The sequence below is a fragment of the Pteropus medius genome, unplaced genomic scaffold, assembly GCF_902729225.1.
Source record: "Pteropus medius unplaced genomic scaffold, Ma_sr-lr_union100, whole genome shotgun sequence".
NCBI lineage: Eukaryota > Metazoa > Chordata > Mammalia > Chiroptera > Pteropodidae > Pteropus > Pteropus medius.
Window position 1 is genome coordinate 18,899,202 of NW_024347791.1, and position 13,660 is coordinate 18,912,861.

The 13,660-nt window shown below is 36.9% G+C and overlaps 1 protein-coding gene across 5 annotated transcripts in view; it reads right to left on the bottom strand.

Annotated features, from left to right (window-relative positions):
• RUNDC3B (RUN domain containing 3B) overlaps positions 1-10,188 on the bottom strand; it is a 126,481-nt gene extending 116,293 nt beyond the window's left edge. Inside the window, exon 1 of one of the 5 annotated variants that reach the window (XM_039878197.1) lies at positions 9,664-10,188. In XM_039878197.1, coding sequence (XP_039734131.1) covers positions 9,664-9,785 — 122 coding nt within the window. In that variant the 5' untranslated portion in view covers positions 9,786-10,188. Of the gene's footprint in view, positions 1-9,421; positions 9,440-9,663 lie in introns of those variants that run through there. The other 4 variants (XM_039878200.1, XM_039878201.1, XM_039878198.1 and 1 more) reach the window with 4 other exon arrangements.
• Between the last annotated feature and the right edge of the window lie 3,472 nt (positions 10,189-13,660).

The following is a 13,660-nucleotide window of genomic DNA, read 5'->3' on the forward strand; positions in this document are numbered from 1 at the left end:
AAGCAAGAAAAGAAAAAAGTGAACACAAAATAAACAGTAAAATGGTAGCTATAAATACAAATATAGTAACATTAAATATAAATGGGCTAAATATTTTACATAAAAAGCTAGATAAAATGCAAAATTCAATTCTATCCTGCCAAGAAACACTTTAAATATAAGGACTCGGAAAGAGTGAAAGTTAAAAACAGAAAAAGATGCATCATACAAACACTAAAAGAAAGCAGTTTTAACTAGTATATTAACAGCAGACAAAAAATAGACTTTAAGACAGTAATAGTATTATTAAAGGATATTACACGATAACAAAGGAATCAAACCACTAGGAAGAGACCACAAATGCTAAATCTGCACACATCTAGTAACAGAGCAACGAAATATTTACAGCAAAAAAAGACAACTAAAAGGAGAAATAGACAAATCTACATTCATAGAGATAGACTAACACATCTCTCTCAACACCAGATGGACGAAGCATACAAAAACTTAGTAAGAATACAGAAGATATGAACAATATAATTAACATACTGGATCTAATTGGCATATTAGAAGATGCAATCAACACTGAGACTATATATTATTTTCAAATGCACGTCAAGTATTTATCAAAATTAACTATATGCTACTTCACATAGCAAGCATAAACAAAATTTCAAATGTTTAAAGTCTCAGAATAAGTTCTCTACACAGTGGAATTAAGTTAGAATGCAATAACTAAAACCAGAAAATTCTCAACTATTTGAAAGTTAAACAATATCTTTATAAATAACCCACGAGTCAAAGAAGAAATCCCAACAAAAATAAGAAAACATTTAAGACTAATAATGAAGATACAACATTTAAAATGTTTGCTATCTCAAAACTGTTTCAAATAAGGGAATCTGTAGCCTTAAAATGCATATATTAGAAAAGAAGGCTGAAAAACAATGATCTAAACTCCCTTCTCAAGAAATTAGATAAAAGAACAAGAACTGAAAGTGACAGAAGAAAATAATAAATACAAAGAGAAATCAATGAATTAAGAAACAAATGTACAATAGAGAAAATTTACAAAGCCAAGGTTGGTTCTTTAAAAAGATTTAATAACATTTGTAAACTCCTAGAAAGAAAAAAAATGGGAAAACAGAGACTACCAACATCGGGAGAGGAAAAAAAATGGAAAATGACTACAGATTTTTTTTAATCAATAAAAAGCATAAGAGAATATAAAGAAAATTTTTAAGATTAATTTTTTATTAAAGTATAATTGACATACAACACCACATTAGTTTAAGGTGTACAACATAGTGATTCAACATTTACATAACCTTATGATGTGATACCTAAGTCTAGTAACCATCTGTCACCATACAAAGTTATTATGATATTGAGTATATTCCCTGTGCTGTACACTACATCCCTGTGACTTACTTATTTTATAGCTGAAAATTTGTATCTCTAATTCTCCTTCATTTTTTCACCAATGTAAATGAAATGGGTGCATTCCTTGAAGAACTTGCAGAAACTGATACAAAGAGAAACACGGAGCCTGAATTGTTCAGTGCCTATTAAATAAATTAAAACTGTTACTAAAAGACTTCCCACAAAGACAAATTGCAGTTTAGATTTCTTCCCTGGTGAACATTTCTAAAAGTTTAAGGAAGAAATAATATTAATCTTACACAAACTGTTCTACAGAACATAAAAAAAGAACATTTCCCAACCTGTTTTATGAGGTCAAATAATCTTTTTTTCCCTCCCACGGTCAGATATTCTTAATGACAAAACTAATTAAGGACACTATTAGAAAGAACAATTACAGACCACTATCTCCCATGAACAGATATGCAAAAATCCCAAAGACAATATTAACTCATCGAATGCAGATATGTAAAAACAATAATACAGCACAACTGTTTTTTATTCCAGAGCAGTTTAGCATTCAAAAGCCATTCAATATAATTCACTAAACAGAAAAAAAGGGAGAGAAGTCCTATGTTCATCCTGAAAGACAGAAAAAGTATTTGATAATACAGTATTCACTCTTCACATATAAAAATTCTCCACAATCTAGAAGTAGAAGGGAACTAAGAAAAATCTACTGCAAACATCCTACTTAGTGGTAAAATTGTTAATGCTTTCTGCAATACTGCTGTCCTAGCCAGTGCAGTAAGACAAGAAAGAAAAGGCATAAAGTTTGAAAAAGAAATAAAAGCAGATGACATGACAGTGTACTCAGAATGTTAAAAAAAAAAAATCTGAAAAAAAATCTGTTAGAATTAGTAAGTAAATATGGTAAAATTACAAGATTACAAAACTAATATTTTAAAAGATCAATTTTATGTCTATATCAGCAAAAAAAACCCCAAGAAAATAAAAATTTAAAAAATCTGTTACAAAAGTATAAAATTATCAAATATGGAAGAATAAGTCAAAATGATATATATTCAAAACTATAAAACTTGTTAAGAAAAATTTCAGAATAGTTAAATACACAATGGGATATATTATGTTCATAGGTTGCATATAAGTCTTAATCTTGTAAAGATGACAGTTTCCCAAAAGTAACCGATTCAGTGCAATCTTAATAAAAATTCTAGATTTTTAATGGAAATTGATAAGGTGATTCTAAAATTTAGTTTGCAAAGGCCAAAAACAGCCAAGACATCTCGAATAAAGGTAGAGAACTTATATTACCAAACATCAAGACGACTTATACACTTATTAAGCCAGTATGATATTAGCTCTAAGATAGACATATAGACTAAGGGAAAAAAAGAGAGTTCAAAAGCAAACACACAAATGATCCAGTAATCTGACTTATAAATGTGACATCTGAGTATAGTGAGGAGAGCATGGTTTTGTTAATAAACAGCACTAGATCAACTGATTTTCCTAAAGGAAAGTATTAAATCTTGATCTCTATACCTCACAGCATTAACAAAAATAAACTGCAGGTGAGTTGTTGATATAAATGTAAAAAAATTAAAACAATAAAATTTTTAGGAGAAAACAGAAAAATATACTCATTACTTTGGAGTAGACTGGTTTCTTAAGCAGGTCACAATAAGCACTAATTATGAAGGAAATTTATGGACTACTTTACAATTACAAACTTCTATTCATCAACCATACTATACAGAGAATGAAAAATCAAGCCACTAAATGGGAGAATATATTTGCATCACATATCGCCATTGTACTCAGAATGTTAAAAAAAATCTGAAAGAAAATGTGCAAAAGAATGTACACAAAATGTACAAAAACTACACATCAAACAAACAAGAAGTCAGAGAGCTCAGTTGATAAATGATTTGAATTGGCACTTCACAAAAAAGCATATCCAAATGACCTATATAGACTTTTGGAAAGATGCTTAACTTCATTAGACATCAGGAAAAACCACCATGTGACCCCCCAGCAAACACACCAGAATGGCTAAAATGAAAGACAGAAAAATTTAAAATATTAGTGAAGATGTAGAGTGACTGGAACTCATACATTGTTCACTAGTACATAAACTGAACAAGTCCTTTGGAAAACTGTCTGAAGCTGAATATATGCATGCCACATGACTCAGTAAGCCCACTCCTAGGTATATACTTGACAGAAATATGTACATATATTCACCAAAATACATATTCATGAATATTTGATTAGCAATAATTGAAAAGTGAAAATAACTCAAATGTCCATCAGGTAGAATGGATAAATAGTGGATAATGGATAAATTCATAGAGTGGAAAAATACACAGCAGTGAAAATAAACTACAGCTACGTGAAACAAAAAGGATGAATTTTATAAACATAACTGTGAGCAAAATAAGCTAAACTGAAAAGGGTGCATACTGTATTATTCCATAAATTCAAAAAGAGGCAAAACCAAACCATAGTTGAAAGCTAGGATAATGGTTACCCTTAACGGAGGTAGTAATTGGAAAAAAATAAAGGAAGAGGTTTCTAGGGATTTGGGTAACATTCATGATGATGATGAGGATCATGATGATGATTACATCCTAAGGATTTATGATCTTAAAACTGGAATTTTATACCTTTTGACCGTTACCCTTTCATCCATTCCACACACCTCACCCCACCTCTGGCAACCACCAATCTGTTCTGTTTCCATGAGTTAGTTTATTTTTAGATTCCACATATAAGTGAGATCATACAGCATTTGTCTTTCTATGACTTATTTCGCTTAGCATATGATGCTCTCTATGTCCATTGATGTGACAAATGGCAGGATTTCCTTCTTTTTTTATGGCTGAATAATATTTCATTGTGTATATAACCACATTTTCTTTACTCATTTATCCACCGATGGACACATAGGTTGTTTCCCCGGCTTGGCTATTGTAAAAAATGCTGCAATAAACGTGGAGGTGCAGATGTCTTTTTGAGACAGTTATTTCCTTTCTTTGGGTAATGTTCTTTTTCTTGACTTGGTGCTAATTACAATATTGCTTCCTCTTTGCAAAAAAAATCACTAAACTGTACATTTATGCTATGTGCACTTTTCTATACGCATAAGTCAATTAAAATTTATATTAAAAATGGGAGCAGAGTGTTGTTAGGAATACAGCTAAATATGCTACTATGATGATCTATATATGTTTTACAAGTTAGCCACGGATTTAACACTAAGATTTCTAACAGCTATATGAGATAAAGTTGTCAGTTACACATTCATTTGAGTCCAGCAGATATAAATAAATCAATTGCCTAGAGATACAGTTCTTGGCACTAAAATAAGACAGATATTTCTCATAGAAATCTCCACAAAAAGAAGATACTTTTTGACATAATAAACAATGTTCTTGACAACAGCTTCAAGAAGACTCTCTGTGATTGCTTCTTCTGATGAAACCTTACCAATGCACAATTGGACAAAAGCAACTGGGGACAGGAGAGTGTGACGCAATGCTATTTACATCCGTAGCTGCTCTCTGATGATCTGGTCTGACCCAGACATATATTTTATAAGCCTGTAGACTGAATGCAAGAGTGAATAAGCTTCACATATTGCTCCTTGAATATCTCTCGACTGAGCTTCTGACATTTATCCATCAGCAGTGAAGTTAAAATAATATGCTCTAGTAAATGTGTGGAGACAGTTATTCTCTTTTGTCAGCTGAAGATGAACCCAGTTTAGCCAGGGGATGGAGATAATGATTTTCTGTGAATGCTGAGAGGTCTATCTAGGATCAGTAGCTGAAAAGATGATCAATTCTACCTCCACTGTGAGCACCTACTATCAGAACTCTAAGAAGCCTTAGAAATACTGAACCTACTCCAAAGCAACGTAACTAATGTTGATCAAACTCTCAACCCAAAGTTCTACTACATCGAGCATGACTAAAAGAACTTTAGCTAAAAACATAATTTACTGTATCCAAGATATGAACAGTTTTACGAGGCATACTAAAGCAAATTAACAACAACAATAACAACAAAAACTAATGAATTTAAAGTTATTTAAATGATTCTATCACTGGTAATATTCAGTAACATATCACCTATCTGCATTTCACTCACCAATTTCAAGCATAGAAAAAGACTTTTCTCTGATTATCAGTAACCAGAATGTGAAGAAGTTCAGAGTGCTGAAGCTCAGATACTTAACTCAGGCCCCAGGGTGCTTTTATTTTTTAACACATTATAAATGATCTACTTTCATAGTTCACAACCAATTATAATGAGCAAATCAGGATGGGAAGCTTCTAGAAATAGGCAGAGTTGTAAGAAATAACAGCTAACTTGGTAGAAAGAGACAGCAAATGCAAAAGCAAATGAAGAACTCCAAAAAATACTTTGGGGCCAAGTTGCAAAAAGCTCCATGTATCTCAAAAGCCTACAATGGAAGTTACTGCATAGGGCATACTCATAGAAACAGATCATAAAGTCATCAACGAGGATTATATTATGCTATGCAGAGACTTTTTATAGAAGATAGGAAAATGCGGAATCTTTTTTTTTTTTTTAAGCAATTCAGCCAAAATGTTTAAAGTATTATTGTTTATTGTGGTTTAAATCTGAACACTTAAATTATAAGCGTCAGTTATACAGAAGACAGAGGTCCACTATAAATCCTGAGTAAAGCACTACAGTTGATGGGAGAATTTTAAGCTTAACTCAAATATTTGTTACATGGAAAACATAAGCATCTCACTCCCTACGACACTGGAAAAATGAGGTGTTACTGTTATTTGAAATAACATTCAAGTTATGAAATACTTTTGACCTATAGGAAACAAAGATCTATGTACGTTATTAAAAGTACTTTATTTTGAAAATCATCATTTGTCTCCACTTTGCTTAGCTCATCTCACTATCTCCTAAGTCGCTCATTCATCCTCTAGCCACAAGACAGGAAAATAATGATTTTGTGTGGGAGTTTCTCATAAAGTATTGCTTTAAGAGTTTAACAAATGTTACTTTTAAATCTGTTCATGCATATACACTTAAACATGTATATTTTAATACTTTTCTCTTAAAACAATGTTAAGCCATAGAAAGATAATTTAGATTTTAATTCTCTTTGTCAACAGAACTAAAATCAAAGGAATATGTAAGCTTTTCAATAACCCATGAAGCTTAAAAATGACAGGGGAAAAAAAAAACTAATACCTGATTTCCTATGGATGAAAAATGCAGGTTTTAAAAAAAAAGCCTGAAGGATTTTAACAACTTAATTTTTCAAAGTTCTAAATGGTAGAGAATATGCAGGAAATATACTAGTTGGTGCACAGAACCAAAGTCAGTCTGAGTATTCTGAAATTAAGTGTGGAATATTTAGAGACCTCAAACGACCTACTTTCCTCTACAATCTGTGAAAAATAAGAGAAAACAGTACTTATTTGGTATCATCCAAGTGTTCTGAGTCTACAGTATATAAATGCTCACTGAAAAAAAAAAACCTGATGAAATAATTACATACACAATCATAATGAACTGAAATCCAACTCAATTCAATTCCTGACTATCCTAACCAATCTACTTCCAAAGTTCGACTATAGCATATTGCTCTTTTATGTTTTTAAACCTAAAGAACTGGGTAGCTATATAAGATTTTAAATTTAAACTGAGAGTATACTGTATAACAGACACGGTAGAATGAATGTGGCAGGGGGGAGATTATTTTGTTTTGGTTTTGTAAACTGTTCAATTTTTTAAGACCATTAGTAAAGAATCACAAAATAGAAGGCATAGTTCAAAATGTTTTTGTTTACAGAAAAAAATGCACATGTCTCATCTAGCTACCATTAAACATATGTCTACCACTATCCTGTTCATATTTAGAGACATTCAAAACTAAATATGAACACATTTGCTTGAAGACTATTACCAGTTTTAGAGCTGTTATTGAGGGATACCAATGATCTAGTCCAAGGTTATTTTACAGATGAGAAAACTGGAGAATGGGAAGGTTGCATGGCTTGTTAAAGGACATGCAACTATTTAATGACAAAGTAAACTTAGAACTCAATTATATGTCCACTAAACCTACTTCTTCCCAATATAAATATCAAACCACCTCTAATTTGATATGTAAAAATTTTTAAATGAATTCGTTAAGAGAACTGGGTGAAATATCCAGGGTTGGTAACTTTAAAAGGCAGAGAAAAGCAACAGAAATGCATAAATATTGATTTGTTCATTTTGCTGAATTTGAGGTGGGCCTACTTAAAACAGCCAAATGGCCTACAACGACTTTTTCCTAAAAGTAAAAGCCTTTTAGACAATGTCCATCAAATAGATCCTATTACTAGACATGGATGATAATTTATAAGCACTATCAACTATTTGAACATCAATAACAGCCTTGGTAATATTATCCACATAAATAAATACACAAGTAGAAATCTAAGCCAAAAACTGAAATTTATTTTAGCTACAATACTAAATTTATGTGTAATCAGTAACTAAAGTCAGTACTTATATTCATTTCACAGTCGAAAATAATTTCGCAAATAAAAAATACAGCTAACCCAGACAGCTGTCCACACAAATCACTGTGATGTGACTGATATTTCTTAAACATAACTCAAAATGTAACTTGAATTTAGGATGAGAAACAAGTACCTTTCTTCTCCTGAACTGCCTGTGAAGAGAGAGCAAATGAATGTTAAATGATATAAAACCAGTCATGACCAAAATAGAGAAGCAAAAGGAACAGTACTGACCACTGAATTTATTCATTCGATAAATATTTACTGAGTGTCAGGTGCTACAGTAGAGAGTAAGAATTTTAAAAAGACTGAGCAAAAAGCAGACAAGGTTACTGCCCTGTGAAGTTTAACTCTGATGAACCTTTTTATGAAACACATTAACCCCCAAGAAAGCGCCGCATATGTTGCAGTTTGCTTGAGACCATCCTCTTTTTAAAAATTTTCTTTTTAATATTTTAAAATAAAGGTAAGAATATTAATCTTGCTTATTGATCTGTTACCTAACTTAAAAAAAAGATTTGCCTAGATTAAAAAATTTTAATACAGCCTATCTTCCTCAAAAGTTTGCACCTTAGACTGCACAAGTTGTAAACTGAACAGATTTCATATAATTTTACTGTTTATAACTCCAAGAGCCATAACAGTCAGTGAGGCAGGTCTTCCTGATAGATATGTAAACATCTGTAGTAGTCAAAGTTAAAAAAAAAAAAAAGTCAAAGTTATTGAAAATATGTCCTAGTATAAATATCTGTAGTCTGCTTCGGATACTAAAAACATTTTACACAAAGAAAAAAATACACAGATATAAACTGCAAAAGAGGAAACGGTTTCATCATTCTCTGATTCTCAGAAGATTATCAATGTGGGGTTTGATTGAACAGAGTATGGTAATTTTTAAAAAACTTAAATAAGTTCCTAAAAAGTGGATGGCTAGGACTTCAATTTTTTTTTAATACATAGAAATAAGACTTAAAGAAAATATGTCGGCATGTTAAAAATGTTATTTTTTAATACGAGGCTTATAGACAGTAACCATTCCTTTTATGTTTCTATATTTTCTAGAATAAAGGAATACATTTATAATTGGAAAACATTAAGAGAAGGCAGACCTTGGAATAAATCATTGAAACGAAGACTAGGTACCCTCCACAGTCCCACTCTTATAACTGCAGAAACAGCACCAGCACTGCAATATAAAGTGGAAAGAAAACGCGCGCGCGCACGTCTGGCACATAGTAGGCACTCCATATTTCTGGTATGGAATGACTGAATATATATGTAAACACGCCAAAACAAAAACGGAATGCACTCTGATTTTGAGAGAACACAGTAAACAATCACAGTAACGACTACTTTACCAAAAGCTGGCTGACAGCTAAACGTGCACTAAATGAAAGAGCTCTTCCTCCCTGCCCTCCTCTTTTACTGTGACACTAGATTGCACATCCACAACAAATCCGCCCCCCACCTTCCCCCGCTCGAAGCCCTACCCTCCGCTGCTCCAGCACTGGAACTGACGGAAAGTCTGGGGACTCGGCAGCGCGCAGACCTGAGCCCCCTTCAGGGCGCTCCCGCCCGCGGACACACCCGGCGCGGAGAGGCCGGGGTGCAGACTGCCGCCGCCGGTCTCCGGGACCACCTGGGGCTCGCGCGCTAGCCCAAAGCCCACAGCCCGCGAAGCGGGCGGCCCCCCTCCCTCATCCCGAGCCGCGGGTCGCGGGCCGCGCCGTACCTGCACACGGTGATCAGGTTCCGCCTCTCTACCGCAGCATTGCGGGCGCTCAGGCTCTTCTTGCCGCCGCCACCACCTGCGCCGCGGCTCCCGCTCAGGCCCCCCAGGCTCCGGGAGGCCATGGCGGGCCGTTCCCCGCGCCTCTTTTGTCTTGTGCGACCCTGCCCCTCCCCCCCACGCCTGCTTATCTGGCTCTCCGTATGCGACCGTAGGGGCGCAGGAGGGTCGTAGGGAAGGCGCGGGAACTGAGGGAGGGTGTGGAAAACGGCGGGGGGACTCACACTAGGGACTGACGGCTAGCGCTCCGCACCCGAGCTCCACAGACACACACACACACACTCACGCGCGCACAAGCACGCACCCCGCGCCCTCGCGCGCGCCGCCAACCGCCGAGCGGCACGTGGGGGTAGGCGTCGGGCGCCCCGCTACTTCCCACGGGACCTCGGCTGACAGCGCGCGCGCGCGCGCGCGCCCGCGACCCCACAAGCCAAATGAGCCGCACTCCGCTTCTACTCGCCTCTCAGCCCCCGCCGCCGCGGTGCGGCCAAGGGCCTCGCGCGCGCATCCCTGCCGTCCCTGCACCTATCAGGCCAAAGCGGCTCCACCTGGAGCCAATCGCGGGGTGCAGGGGGCGGGACCTGCCGCGTGGATCTTTAAAACGACGTCCTTGAGCACCGCCCCAGAGCGTGGGCAGCTGTCAAGATGCCGGGCTCGCGCTCGCCGTCGGCTTGCGGCTGATAGTCTGCACGCAGGGAAGTCCTGCCGCTGTTTGCAAGGGGATTGTGGGATGCAGGGCCCTGGAGCTCCCCGAGGGGATTACTGACCCTTGCCTAGAGCCCTGATTTAATGTCTAGGATCTCTAGTTTGAACCGCAGATCATTGATTGTCTTGGTAGCCGACACCCAAATTCTGTGGCATCAGTAGCTACGGCACCGAGTGAAGCAGCGCAGGCCCCCGCACCCGACACAGGGCTTGACTCCTAGGAGGAGAGCGGGGTTCTTTTTGTCCTAACGTTCTCCCCTGGCGGGATAAACATCGACAAATAACCCAAGGAGATGCATTGCCAGTAGAACATCCCTCTTGGACCGTCTGGTGGTAGGATTTCTTGACTAGCTTACCCTAGTCTTCAGCACGGCCTGCAGCAGGAACTGACCGCCCACGTAAGAATGAGCGCGGTGTGAGTGTACAGTCTTCTCCCTGTGCCCTTCTACCGTCCTGGGCCGTGACGCAGGAATTGGAGAGGGATAGGTTTGGGGAACATTAAAGGCAGTTCGGCCTTGGCCAGGCAGGGCTGCTCCCAGGCCAGGCCAGGAGTGACGCCATCGTGGCGTGTGTTCGGAAACTAGCGCCCACTTTCAAGAGCTTCTCTACCGCCCCAGCCTTACTAGCAGGACGGTTCTGACTTCTGCCCTGCGTTCAGTGGCACTCACCTAAATCGGCCAGTTCACTCCTGCATTAATATGCCCAGGTTTTAGAATGAAATCTTTAATGACTACTATCCCTGTGGTGCCTACGTAGCACGGTGCTGTGCATAGAACAGGTTCTCAATTAATATTCATTAAATTAACTCGAAGCCACATTTGGCATTATTTTACTGAAATTTTAGTTTTGATGCTCCAAAATCCATATAACTGCCACCTCTGGTTTTGAAGTTTCTATCAAAGAATGTTATGGAATATATAGGTTAGGTATCTCCATACGTGTGTGTGTGTGTGTGTGTGTGTGTGTGTGTTGTACAAAGTACTACAGGTTAGAGATTCTATGTTGAATGCTTTTAAAACATAAGTTTTGTATAATAAAACTGTAGATTACTAATTTCTGAGGTTGTAAAAAAATGTTAAATTTCTGTTTAAAATCATCGGGGCAAAGGCTGAGCCTTTTCAGCCTTTAAGTCTAATCACAGTAGAATAAAAATCTGGGGAAAAGAATATTCATCTTAACTAATTTACTACAATAAATATTCACATATTAAAATTAAAAGGAAACAATTTAGACAGAATTTAAACTTTATCATTCGCTAATAAAAGCAGAATGGTTTTTTAGGTCAGTGCACTTGTTCCCAAACATTTCTTTTCTTCTCTATGGTGACATAGAGGCCCGTAAGGAGGATCATCCCCCTAGCAGGTCCCACTTGTCTCTTTGCTAGCCCAAAAGTTTGAATTTAGAAGTAGCTACCAGGAAACATGCACTGGCTATGCAGGCAGTTTCAGCAAAATATTTGTACTGGCAATGACAAATACTACTCAAATTGAAATTGTTGTTGTTTAAACAGATTAAAACTGTGGAAAGCCGTCAATTATCAAGAAAATTCCTAAACCCCCAGGCTGGTTTGTCTTGGGTGAGGGAGAGAACACACATGTCTGAAACACTTATCAAGAAGACAAAACCAAATGGTCATGTCAAGTGGAGAAATGTGAGGTGTAATTATTCTCGAAATTAGCTTTCTAGCCTTAAATACAGTTTCATGTTATTTGTACTATGAATTTATACTTATGACTGAAGACTTAATAAAACTCCATCTTAGATGATTAGATAATGTTATTTTTCAAATGCTACTTTTAGAGGGACATTGGTACTTGCTGAACAAGATTTTGCCTTAAAACAAGCAATTTTTTGTATGTACAGTATGTCATTAAACTGCCACATGGGGGCCTTATTTAATAAAGCTTTTTCTTAATTATCCTGAGCAATATGTCCTGGGTCTCATTCTTTCTCTAGATTACTAATCTGCAGATAATTAATTATATCTAGTACGAACTATAGTACTGCTATAGAACCACATAAATTTTACACAACTTTTTTAACTTCTTTCAGTACCTATTGTAATTATCTGAGCATTTGCACAGAGGTTATTTAGAGATGTAAAAAGACTCAAAATAAAAACAAAAAATAACCATAAATACCAAATTTAACCCCTAAGAATTCTATAGAACTGAATGGGCAGACCATACTCATTCACCATTTTCCCAACCTCCTCTTTCTCTCCGTCAAAAAAGACAAAATTACAACTGTAACATATAAAATGTCCTCAAATCTAAAATGCCATAAGCCAGAGAGATTATGAAAACATTGTTTATTTTAATTCCAAAGAAGTGAACTTCCTAAGCATGCCCAAATCCAGCAGCCATACAGAAAAGACTGATGAAATTGAAGACACAAAATTTTTTTTAAATCCATGAAGTGAATTTCTCCATAAACAAAAGCAAAAGAAAAATGAAAGATTGAGAAAACACTTGAAACCCATATTATGGACAAAACTAATTTCCTTTATGTACACAGTACTCCTGCAGATCAATAAGCACTGTTTCAGTAGAATAATGAAAGTAGAAGCCAAAAAGAGAGAGAAAAAGTCAGTGGGAAGTATCATATACACCTTTTTAATTTTTTTTTAGTTTATTGTTCAGTTGCAGTTGACATACAATATTACATTAATTTCAGGTGTATCACACACCTTTAAAAAGTTGTGGGAGACACGGCAAAATGGCATAGATGATAGTGGCTTTTTTCATCTGCTTTTACAACCACATCAAAGCTGTGATGGAAACATAGAGCAAAAAGCAAGCAGAGTCACCTGTGGTCTAGATGAACAGATGCACGACAACTAGGGAGAGAAATAAGAAATCATCCTACAACAGTAGGAAGTAGGAAGTGGCAAAGACACGAGGCTGCCTTGTCTGGTCCAAGCAGTGCAGCTAAGTGGGACAGAGGCTATGGCTGTTGTGGATGTTCCTCTTAAAGAGGATGTGGCCCAGACCAGACTTTCATGGTGACAGACTTGCTTGCTGTGAGCATCAGCGCCGGGTTGGCTGCTCACGGGGCACCAGGGACTTACAGGGTGATGCTGAGTTGTCTGAGCGAGGGTCAGAGGTGAGCATTCCTCCCTAGTAGAAGTACTGGTGGTACCCATTGTTTCCTGTTGAGCCCTCCCCCATCCCAGTGTGCAGACACAGCGCCACCATAGCTGAGACGTCATCAAACTGGATAACAGAGGTCGCTC